This window comes from Chiloscyllium punctatum, chromosome 19, assembly GCF_047496795.1.
Source record: "Chiloscyllium punctatum isolate Juve2018m chromosome 19, sChiPun1.3, whole genome shotgun sequence".
NCBI lineage: Eukaryota > Metazoa > Chordata > Chondrichthyes > Orectolobiformes > Hemiscylliidae > Chiloscyllium > Chiloscyllium punctatum.
Window position 1 is genome coordinate 71,692,693 of NC_092757.1, and position 12,872 is coordinate 71,705,564.

At 39.8% G+C, this 12,872-nt stretch overlaps 1 protein-coding gene across 8 annotated transcripts in view; it reads right to left on the reverse strand.

The window, feature by feature from the left end:
- LOC140491464 (sialate:O-sulfotransferase 1-like) overlaps positions 1-12,872 on the reverse strand; it is a 163,733-nt gene that overhangs the window by 82,081 nt on the left and 68,780 nt on the right. For all 8 annotated transcript variants that reach the window (XM_072589646.1, XM_072589649.1, XM_072589648.1 and 5 more), the window contains one exon: positions 12,081-12,799. In XM_072589646.1, the coding sequence (XP_072445747.1) occupies positions 12,081-12,504 (424 nt within the window). In that variant the 5' untranslated portion in view covers positions 12,505-12,799. The remainder of the gene's footprint in view (positions 1-12,080; positions 12,800-12,872) is intronic.

Below are 12,872 nucleotides of genomic sequence, written 5' to 3' on the forward strand. Positions count from 1 at the left end.
ATCAACCAAAAGAATATTCAAGGCTGAGATAGAAAGGTTTGTAGTTAGTAGGGGATTCGAGGGTTATGGGGCTAAGGCAGGAAAGTGTAGTTGAAGATTATCAGATCAGCACAATCTCATTTAATGGTGGAGCAGACTCTTTGGGCCGTCATATGCTCTCAGTTGATGACAGACTGCATCTGCGCTCTTTCCATCACCTAGTGGTGGTGTTCACAACAACCATCCTCACGTATCTTTTATTCACAATACGTGTTACTCCTTCAAAAAATTCTGACAAATTGGTTCAGCATTATTTTCCTTCCATGATAAATATGCTGACACTTCCAGATTACCTTTAGTTTTTCCAAGCAACTAGTTATAACCTCCTTAATGATTGATTCTAACATCTACCCCATGACAGATGCCAAGCAAACTGGCATAAAGTTTCTTGTTTTCAGCCTCACTCCCTTCTTGAATAGTGGCAGCATATTTGCTATTTTCCATTCTAATAGAACCTTTCCATAATCTAACAAATTTTGGAAATTTAACACCAGTGCATGCATCACCTCATTAGTCACCTTGTTTAAGACTCTAGCGATAAGACCAACTGGACTCAGATACTTAACAACTTGCAGCTCCAATAATTTGCTCATTATCACTTCTCTAATGATCATAATTTTCATGAAGTTCCTCTCTTCTTTCAACCCTCTGATTTACAGGTATTACTGGGATATTCTTTCACATGTGGTGAGGACAGAAAACGGTATTTATTAACTATGTCTACCTTTTCTTTATCATCTCTTACTAACCCCTCATTCTCACCCTCTAGAGGGCCAACACTTACTCTTTTCCTTTTTAGATACCAATTTAAACTCTTGCTATCTGGTTCCCATCTCTAGCTAGCTTCCTCTCACGCTACACCAACGTACACACATTGTGCCTTTTCAACTTACCAAACTAGGTGACAGTTATTCCCTTAGTCATTCTTCAGGACAATGTTTTCACAAATCAAAGTCAACCTGCCCGGTCTTTTTTTTAAGATTCTCTACAGTGTGGAAACAGGTCCTTTGGCCCAACAAGTCCACAATGACCCTCCGAAGCGTAACCCACCCAGCCCCATTTCCCTCTGACTAATGCACCTAACACTATGGGCAATTTAACATAGCCAATTCGCCTGACCTGCACGTCTTTGGACTGTGGGAGGAAACCGGAGCACCCAGAGGAAACCCACGCAGACATGGGGAGAATGTGCAAACTCCACACACAGTCACCCAAGGCTGCAATCGAACTTGGGACCCTGGTGCTGTGAGGCAGTAGTACTAACCACTGAGCCCCCGTGCCGCCCATAAAAACTGGCAATTACCTCTCAGTTATCATGTAGCTACATGTTCTCCACTGGAAAGCTGTTGAGGGTCTGAGTTTCCCAGTTGAGGAGGGTGATCAGGCTTTGGAGTGTTGTTACAGTTGGTGGCAACTTTCCATCTTCTATTCCACCAGAACTAACTGAAAGTAACACACTCTTGCCTTAATCCTCATTGGAACTTTGTTAGCTTTTTAATAACTCTTGCATCTTAATTTTAGTAAAGTTTTGCAATAAATCTTTCCATTAACTCTGACTCTCTGCTGCACCCCATTTTAATCTTTATACTTCACCCTGTTGAACACTTTCTCATCATCTGTGAGGCATGGATACTCTCCTCTTTTCCACTGCATTCACAAATCATTTAGAAACTAAATATTCCTCCACGCTTTCTATTCCCTGTTTTAAAATCAAACCGTTCCTCTTAAATCCTCACTTAGTTGCCTTTTTATTGTTTCCAATGTGATTTTTAGGATCCAGTCACAGCATGTGCTAAGAAACTGATCATTCTTTACTTCTGTACTCTTCCTTATTGAATAGAAAAATCCTTTTGAATATAGATCCGGAAAGTCTTTAGACACAGAACTCCTGAGTTGTAGATTACAAAGCAGAGTTGGATAGTTTCCTGTAAAGCACTAACAGCCCCATGATCTGCCCCATTTGCCTTTCAGATATCTGTCAGCTCCAAAACACATTCTTGTCTGTTCCTGCTTTCCTCACAGAAACGAGTGAAGCAACGTAAACAGCAGGACCAACGCTCCTGCTGACATTGTTTTTAATCACTGCGTGAAAGCTGTATTATTAAACATGTTTTTGATACACAAAATAGAAAGGAAAAGCTAAACCAAGTTGTTTACATTACCCCTCAGTTCTGAGACTCAAGCCTGAAAGGGAAAACTGTAGATTAAAAGGGGGATGAAATTTGTCATGGACAGAAATGGCACAAAATGGGAATTGCAAATGGGCAGCCTGTTTTACACCTGAATCAAGGATCAAAGCATCAAACTATTGGTCATTTTGTTTCATAGACTCGAACACATTTCACTCTATTGGGACATCAGAAAAACAATTACAGACTCATGTAAGTTTCAACAGTAAAAGTTAAAGTTAAATACATAATTTCAGGGTTGTGGATACATGGACAAAGAATTACTGATCAGAAAGAAATCAAGTTGAATGAGGGATCAGTAAATAAAGTCCCCTGATACTTATTCCATCAGGGGTTTCTGTCAATGATGTTTTGGATGGCATTGCAAAACTCCCAATAGACGAAATTTGGCAATTTAAATAAAATTGAACAGTAGGCATTTTTTGCTATACAAAGCTAAACAGGTAACCACAAGTTAAGAGTAGACTCTATAAAAATGTCTTTAAACACTATATTGCCCATGATAATGCTAAGTAAGCATCTTGTTTTAATGCTACTTCTACATTATGACCAGTTGCTAGGTAATGTGTGAAAGCACTAAGAATGATTCATTTACTAATCTCTTCTCACTCAAACTCATTTTCTATCAAGAAACACATAAAACTTTGTTTGCAACCCTGCCTTGACAGCACACTGAGACTGGAAATGTACTTAGGATCCAAACACTGCATTGTACTTAAATCTCCAACCTTTCAAAGAATTGTAACCCATACATGTGGACTAAATAAAATCAAAGAAAAACTTGCAATTTGCGAAGATTCTTTTGATGCCATGTTAAACTTCAATGCAAAAATCAGCAAAATCTTGGGTAATTTTAAATGACAGAATATACACTTCTCAGTGGTGGTGGGAGAGAAACCTTTGCTGATGTTTTTTGCTATATATTAAGCAATAAGAACAACTTAACATTTATATGATATCTTAAATGTAGCAAAAATTCCCAAGGCTTTTAACAAAAGTTTTATTACAAATGTCTGAAACACAGAAGGGAATATCAGACAAATGACTAAAAGCTTGACCAATCAGGTATGTTTTAAGGAGCATCTTAATAGAGAAGAGCAGTGTACAGGCAGAGTTCGAGAGAAGGAATTCCAGATCCAAAGACAGTAGCTTTGCTACTCCCAATATTTACTTGGTGAAAATGTCTGCTCATTCAATACTGGACGCTGGACAGGCAATATGAGGCACTGGAGAGATCAAAAGAGATAGATGCTGGTAAGATAAAACTGTCATCAATTCACACATGGAAACAGATATGTTTGAAAGCAGCTATGTGCGAAACAGAAGGAGATTAAATCCTTGATGTACTCCACATGTAAAAAGGATGAGCGGAAAGAGGTGATCACAGATGCTACAATTCAATTTATAAGAATAGGTCCAGAAGGGGAGGTTCAACAGGGGAATGATTGTGAAACAGGAGGGTACGGTCAGCTATGTTGAAAGCTACAGATAGAGAAGGATGAGTAAGTATCATTTAGCTTGGTCACAGTCACATTGAAACTCAGTTAGGATTTTCTTGAAGGCCATTTCAATACAGTATAGGGTATCTCTGTGGAAAATCCATTACTGTCATCTTAACAAAATTTAACTATGTTGTTAGCAACTCATCAGCTTTCAGTTCTGATCTGAGGAGCAGTGCCCTACTTCACTTATCTCTCAAGGTCCCACATGTTGCCCAACAACACCTGTCTTCACTTTCAACTGAGCATGAAGGTCATCTCCAGTTAAACCTCTACCAAAGTTGCTCTTGTGATAAAACAACAAATGCTGGAGATCACAGCAGGTCAAATAGCATCCATGGTGAGAGACAGCATGCTAATGTTTCTCCTCCAGCTCTGATAAAGGGCCTTAAAGACACAAGATATTAGCTTGCTCTGTCCATGGATGCTGTCTGACTCGCTGTGATTTCCAGCTTTGCTGTTTTACAGATTCCGGCATCCACAGTAATTTGTTCCCACGTCTTGCTTTTGTGATATATTCTCGTGCCTAATTTCACTGAAAGTCCTCAACCATTACTGCAGCACTCGAATCCTCCAGTGCCCTCCTCATTGACCTTTCCAACCCCATGCATGCAATAAAATGCTACTTATTCAGAACTCTGCAGTCTGTATCATATCCTTTCTAAAGTTCCAAATTAAAAAAAAATGTAATTTTGTCACTACTTTTTGAAGGTTTCCATGATATTTCCTACCTTAAAATATGTTATTTTAAGATTGCTACTACTCTAAAAATACTTACTGCAATTGCATTCCTGGAGGAATGGTTTACATTCATTAGGATAAACAAATTTTAACATTAGAGAGGACCTAGTTAAGGGAATACTGTAAATGCAGTTGGGTAAATAAATAGCAATCTCACCTGAGCACCAGAAATAATTCATATATATCATGGAGATGTTAGGCAATTTAATAACCAAATTGTGAAAACTTCAAGGCAGACAGCATTTAGAAACTATAGATGCCTATCAGCATGCCTTGCATGTCCATTCTGGAGCTTGCTATGCATTATTCAAATTAAATGACCCTCTCTCTCAAAGACACTTCTGAAAGACATTATAGGGTGGCACAGTGGCTCAGTGGTTAGCACTGCTGCCTCACACCTTCAAGGAGCCAGGTTTGATTCCAGCCTCAGGTGACTGACTGTGTGGAATTTGCACGTTCTTCCAGTGTCTGCATGGGTTTCCCCCGGGTGCTCCAGTTTCCTCTCACAATCCAAAGATGTGCAGGTCAGGTGAATTGGTCATGCTGAATTGCTCATAGTGTTCAGAGATGTGTTGGTTAGGTGCATTAGTAAGGTGTAACTGTTGGGGGATGGGTTACTTTTCAGAGGGTCAGTGTGGACTTGTTGGGCCAAATGACCTGTTTCCAAACTGTAGGGATTCTATGAATATTTGGAAACATTTTATAGAAAGAAGATTTGAGGCACTTCTGAAATATAGCTATTTATAGTTTTGTTTTAGTCATAATTAAAAAAAAGGTCAAAACTGAGGGATGGCGTTAGTGTAGTGGTAATGCCACTCGACTAGTAGTCCAGAACCACAGGACAATGCTCTAGGGAGATGTGTTTTAATGCCCCTATGGCACTTGAAATGTGAATTCAATAAAATCTTGAATAAGGAGCTGCCCTAATGGCAATCATGTAGCCACTGTTGATTGTTCAGGACAATTCTGAAGAAGGGTCACTGGACCCGAAACATTAACTCTGTTTTCTCTCCACAGGTGCTCCCTGACCTGCTTAGCTTTTTTCCTGAAATTTCTGATTTTGTCTCTGATTTGCAGCATCCGCTGTTCTTTTGGTTTTTAGATAAATCTCCTCTACCTTCATTGGCATCATTTGACTACCTATCTACTATCCTTTCGGTTACAAAATGATTATTTTCATTTTTAAATCCTCCATGGCTTTTAGCAGAAATCAAGACTGAATACTTATTTAGTGAATCAAATTCATGCTCAAATCAAACCCAGCAGCCTGCCTAGAGCCTGAGGTGGCTAAGTTTACCTTTATACTTAACATCTGGGTTTGGGACATCATAAGCAATCAGCGAGGAGTATTCTGCAGAAATAAACATTGTTTGACAGCACTAACTCTGACAGCCTTCTGCCTAGCATGCTCGCTCCAACAGATTGTACCTCAAACTGGTAGGTTAGTGCTATTAATAAAATTGATAGCATCATCCAATAATTACAAGACTGTTAATTTTAGCTGGTCAATTATGAATGTTTTATGCAAAATAATTACTTTTACAATGCTGCTGGTATAAAATAATTTGACTCAATGGACTAAACTGTTCCAAAATTGTGGCAACGGGTTAGGAGATGGTTTAATGGCCAGTTACAGTTATTACATTCCTTATAATTGATTCCAATTTCTTTCCTGCAACTGACATCTCCATTCTCCCTCTTTCTCTCTTCAAATAAAAGGTTTACAGTTTCCATTTTCAAATTAGCAGTAACTTATCCAGAATGTATAGAATTATGAAAAATGCATCTATTACCTCTGTAACTATTTCCTTCAATGCTCTGGGATGAAACTCATCTAGTTCAAAAAAATTATCAACCCTCATTTCAGCTATTTTTCATTTTCTTTCTTTTCACTAATATTTATCCATGATCGCACAACTCCTTGGCTGCCAAGTGTTTCTGGGAGATTGTCTGTATTTTCTGTTACGAAAATAAGTGCAAAGTAATTGTTCAATTTGTCTGCCATTTCTCAGTTTTTCATTAAATATTCTACTATCCTTCCTATAATGGGTCCAGACTTGTGCTAGCTATGTCTTTCTATCTCAAAAATTGATAGAATATTTTACAGTCTGCATTTATGTTTCCTGCTAGCTTGCACTCACATTCTCTTTCCCCGTCATTTATCAGTTACTTAGTTCTCCTTTGTTTTGTCCTAAAAGGATAAAGCTTGGGAATTAATAAATCAGATCTTCACACGAATCCTTTATTGCTGGAAGGGGTTTACTCATATTCGGGTATTGTTGGCTGGGCTAGCATTTATTACCCATCCTTAATTATCCTTCAGATGGTTGCAGCGAGTTGCTTTCTTGAACCACTGCATGTCCTTGAGGCATATGTAGAATCAGCAGTGCTGTTTGGAGAGGGAATTCCCGGATTTTGATCCAGCAACAGTGAAGAAACAGCTACATAATTCCAAGTCAGGAAGTTATGTGGCTCAAACTGGAACTTGCAGATAGTGATGTTCTCATGTATCTGTTGCCCCCATTCTTCAAGATGGTAGAGTGTTGGAAGCTACCATTGAGCAATATTGGTGAGTTAATGCAGTGCATTCTGTAGCTGGTACAAACAGTTTGCTCTGCATTGATGAAAAAGTAAGTGAACTTGGAAGGTTTCGGATAGGGTGTCCCAATCAAGTAGGCTACTTTATCCTAGATGATGTCTAACTTCTTGAGTGTTGTTGGAACTGCACCTATCCAGGCAAATGGAAAATATTCTATTGCACTCTTGATGTGTCTTGTAGACAGGTATTGAGGAGTCAGAAGATATATTACTTGCCAAAAAATTCCAAGCTCTCTGAAATCCCTGGTCTTGTAGCTTAAGTATTTATATGGTTAGCCCAGTTCTGTTTCTGGTCAAAGGTAATCCCACAATGTTGTCAGTAGGGGATTCGGTGATGTCAATGACCATCGAGTAGGGATGGTTAGATTCTCACTTATTGGAAGCAATCATTACTTGACATCTATGGTGTGCAAAAATATTTCAGCAGGGATTCCATCTGCAATAGTGGACTTGCTAGTTTTCAATTATTGGATGGCCTCTTAACCTCACAACAGTCTAAGATTGTGCTAAGGTGGCAGTGAGTAGTAAACTGTTGGATACTCCTTTTAACCATTAATCTGATAAAGGAAAAGCTTTTCTCATCATCTGAATTCTTGCCATAAGGACTAATGTGACCAGAATGTTTCTTTTCTTTCCTGTCCTTTAATAGTGTTGTACAGGTCACCTCTTTCGTGCAGGTTATCATTTTCTGTAAAGCTTTCTGATTTACAGAAATTTAGTACTCACTACAGCTGACTGATTATTATTCCCATTGTGTGCTATTTTCTCTGTTGCTGTGCTTTTTCAGTTTTTGCATCACATTTTCCTCTCTACAGTTTGGCAGCCAGACGGACCATATAGCCTGTTGCTCTCTGTATCCTGCTGCTGACTGGATCCTGCCAGTGTGGTGTTTCTCTTTAGGTACTTCTATGGTCTGATCGCTGGCCTGGCCTTGTCCTTCAGCTGAAACACTGTGCTGCCTATGGGCTTTGCATTAGGTGCCATTTGCCTCCAGTTCCATGGGCACCATCTGTTATTATGCAGCAATACCAGGTCCACATTCTTGTAAGGGGACATTAACAGGCTTTATTAAACATAACTGTATATGATGGATGGTAACAAAAGGACATCTTCCTGAACCCTACACATTCAGGCTCCAGCTCCACGCTGTGTGATGTCATCGCTCCTTATGTTAAGTAACAATATAAAGGCATAGATTCAGAGAGTCATGCAGCACGGAAATAGACTCTTCAATCCAACTGGTCCATGCTAACCCAGTTTCCAAAGCTAATCTAGTCCTTTTTGCCAACATTTGACCCATATCCCTTTAAATCTTTCCTATTCATGCACCTGTTGTAACTGTACCTGCTGCTATTACTTCCTCTATCAGTTCATTCTACATATGAACCACCCTGTGTGAAAAAGTTGTCCCTTGTGTCCCTTTTAAATCTTTCTCCTCTCACCTTAAAAGTATGTCCTGTAATCTTGAACTCCCCTGACCTAGGAGAACGACACTTGCCATTCTTATCCAACCTCTCCATATAACCCAAACCCTCCAGAGTAAGGGAGTAGTTAACTTTACTTCACACCCAGTAAGATAATGCAAGTGGATGACTCCCACAGATCATCAGGCTCAGGACATGAAAACAGTGCAAATTCAGGCAGAAAGATTATTATTAGGATTTCAGCAAAAAACGAATACTCAGGACGGACAATTTATATTTCTGTTTCACCTGTGAAACAGCTATTGGGTTTCTCCTTCCAACAAGCTTGTTACTTCATAACGTTTTAAGCTATTTCGCATTAATATAAAGCACAGGAGTCACTGCTGACATCGCATAGAGGTATATTAGAGAGCATTAGATGCTTGAGCTTAATAATTAAAATTGGTGCATGACAAATTGTTGTATGAAGGCAGAGTGACCTATGGTTGAGGCACGATGAAAAAGTCATGAATTGCACAGGAGCAATTGAAATGGACACGGTGAGCAGTGGCTGGCACAGGAACAACACAAACAGTCTTGGGGGCAGAAGCAGGCTTGTGGGAGGACAATCTTTGTAAGAACAGGCCTGGGTCGGAGCAACTGGAGTGGACTCAAACAGGAGAGGTTTTAGTGCAGTGGAGAAATCAAATCATTTCACTATGTCAAACACTACTGAAGCATAGACTGTAAGGTTGGTTGGCTTCCAATTAGATCAGATTGGTTTCAGTCCAAGGGCTGGAGCAGTAGGTTTATAAGGACTGCAGTTAGCCTGCATGTATTACATAGCTTATACCACTGCATTGAATGAACAGATTAAAAATCTACAACTGAGGATAAAGCAGGTATTGCTCTTTCAGACCTTTGCAATAAAGGATCTTCAATTATTTTCATTAAGTACAATAAAATGTTCAGATTGTTATAACTCAAATAGTATAGATATTTTCATCCAACCTGTTAATACCGCAATGCTCAATAACAACAGGGTGAACTGTCTACAAGATGCACTGCAGAAATTCATCAAAACTCCTTATTCACTACCTTCAAAACCAAAGCCCACTTCAAACTGGAAGGGCAAGACCAATAGTTAAAATGGGGCATACCACCCGCTGCATGTTCCCTTAAAGCTAGCTACTATCCTGCCGTGGAAATGTGTCACCATTCCTTTAGGATCATTGGGGTCAAACTCCTGAAATTGCCTCCCTAATACTATCGTGGGTCTACCCACAGCAGGTGGACTGCAGCATTTCAAGACGACAGCTCACTACCATCTTCTCATCTACGGACGTGAAATAAACGCTGGTTCAGTCAGCAATGCCCACATCCATGATTTTTTTTTAAAGAAAGTAGAATTTCATGACTTTCTGTTTTTTTTTTCCTGGATCGTTTCCCAGATTACTGGCCTGAGTGAGAAGCAGAGAGGTTGGGCAGGGGTCTATAAACGAGAGACGAAAATGTTTCTCATCAGCTGCCCATCTCCCCTAGGTCCACTTGTGTACAAATTGACTGAGGGACAGCCCCTTGTCCCACACCCCACTCCACCCCAATCCATCCACAGACATCCCCTGACAGTTTGAATGCAATATTTATCAGTCTGGTTTGTCGATTCTTTTCCTGAAGTTGAATTCACTGCAGTTTACGTCGGATGAGTCCCTCAAGTGCTCAATAATCGATGGCAGAGCAGGACAGCTGGACTTGGGCTTACCCACCTAGAACTTTATTAGGTTATGTTTGGTAAGTCAGCCACAATTGCAACTAATTCAGTTCACTTCCTGCCTCCAGGCCTAGTAAGCTCTGGGCCTAGGAGAATGTACCCATAGGAGAAATCTGTGGACAAAATCAACTTTTACCAAAGTACGTACAGTAATTTTAAAAATAGACAAGTGTAAGTGCTTGCTTCTTTTTAAACTGTACGAGACCACAAAGGAAAAAAAAAGTCTGAAACCTTTCATAATTGGCTAGAACAAGAAAAAGAGAAACAGTCCATTAAACTTGAAGGCATACACCTGTCAAATGTACTTAACACTTCATTTATAACCCAGTGGCACAGAAGTACCAGGGAGTTTGGATTAGAATGATATGACTTTGAAAAAATCCTTTAGTTAGGGTTCTGTTTGTTACAGTTCTTGCCCAGGCCACTTACTGGAGTCCTGTGCTACTAGGGCACTCCACATGAGGAGAGAGAAAAACTGGCATCATTTGTCACACCCCCATAGCAATGCTGCTTCCTGTCAACCAACAATGAAGTCACATCAGGGGCAGTCATGGGGAAATGTAGCTAACGTTACTCTCTCTCTCTCTCTCTGGCTGACAGCTGCAGCTCATTTTCCTGTGGGGAAAAATGTAAGCAGACAGCTTGTACAGCAGGACAAAACACACCCTGAAAACAAGAAAACTGTTTCACTCACGGCAATGTCTGTTCGTCAGCAATGACGACTAACCAGGCAAGTCAAAAGCAAATTCGAAACATTTTATTCCCTGTTGAATAAATTCAGAATCAATAATTAGGCCAAATAACCTCTTCCTCAGTGTGGTGTAAGGAAGTAATTTAGTCATTGCCCTCATTGACCTTCTCCAATCTTCTCACTTATCCCAGTCGTTCAAAAGATCCTGAGGTATTTTCAGATGAAGAGGACCCATTGCGATTTCAATTATTTACTTTCATGGGTCCCACGCTATGAACATCTCCAAGGCATGATTGTTACCTTCACTCTGGTTGATAACTTGGCAGAGCAGATCACTCACCCATTTTAAAACCTACCAATTTTTATCTCACTTAATCTTAACAGGAGGAAATTTGAAATAAATAATCGGGCAGAGGCTGGCGCACCAGCTTAGCAGCCAGTACTGAAGATAAAAACTATCCTTGCCATTTCCTTAATGAGTTTAGATTCTCAGCCCTGGTTACCCCTACTGGTAATTCATTCTCCAATATGCAATATCAACAGCTAGTCTATTAATGTGGAGTCACTGTTTGTGTGAAATAAAGCCTACTTTCAGGCATGACAACAATAATCAAGGGAGCAAAGTACATGCAATGATGGAAAAAAAGAGGCATTTTACAAATGCAGACAAAGTTTAAAGTACATATGCAATCCCCATACAAGTATAAAAAAGTGTTGAGATCACATAACAAGTTATGGTGTCGATTACTTCGTGTTCATTTGTTAACTAAATTGCAATTTACAACATCTAGATTCCCAGTTACTATACTGAACACCACTTCCCTACATTCTACAAGTGCCACATCTTCCGAGAATGGGTCAACCCAAAGCATTAACTCTGATTTCACTCCACAGACACTGCCAGACTGGCTGAGCTTTTCTAACAATTTCTGTTTCTGTTTCTGATTTATGGCAATTGCAGTTCTTTTTGTTTTTATTTACCATGTCATCAATACCACTTTAAAGCTCACATTTCAGTGCTGCTTCTTGTCGAAGTAAAAGGAACGTGACACAAAATGGGAAGCAATAAAAAAAGAACATATGTTTGGTCTGTTAAAACAGTCACACAAATAACAAAAAGTAAACAAAATAGTTGTACATGATTGTTACCTTTACTTCCAATTGTTTTCTTTACTGTTCCAATCTCCAGTCTTTGCCTTGGCTCTTGTTCCTTCACAAAGCTGTTAAACCACCTCCTTCTCAAATGACCAATTTCAGGATGTCCTGATATCAGCCAACGTGGTCCAAATTTCCTATTCATAACTGGCTCGTCCCACATCTGCATGCTAACTGGCATTTTGGATTTGTACTTCAGGCTGTATGCTGTTTCAGGATCAGAAATAGCTTTGTCTAGGATAGTTGTGGCAGATGTTGGCTGACTGTTGGAGACACCACGTGGGCCTAGCTGTATGGAAAACCCTGATCGCTGCAGTAGCAGTAGGCTGCCAGCCATCAGGTAGGCCACAATGAGGAAAACGAAAAGTATGGGTGTCCACCGGAGAAATCTCTGTACTCGAACAAAGGGTTTGGCCATGCCCTTTCCCCCTAGCTTCCACCTTAAGCACTGTTAGACTCTGAGGCTGGCAATCATTCCATCCTTTTGAGGGCTTTAAAACACTGCATTTTGTTAAGCTTGTGCTTCTTTTTCCTTGATCAGCATCAATGGAGCAGCACACATCACCACATGTAAATGTGTGACTTTTCCAAACACTGAAAAAATACAGCTTCCATGGTAGAGTGCTCTCCTTTCTGGCAGGTGGTTAACCAATGCATGGTGAGGCCTGACCAAAGGATTAATGAGGAAGATGAATAAGTCCAAAAGTAGAAACCTAAAGAGAAAGAGAGAGAATTTGTTCTTACTACTGTTCAGCTTTATGTTCTTCCAGTAAGCAGACCTGCAAT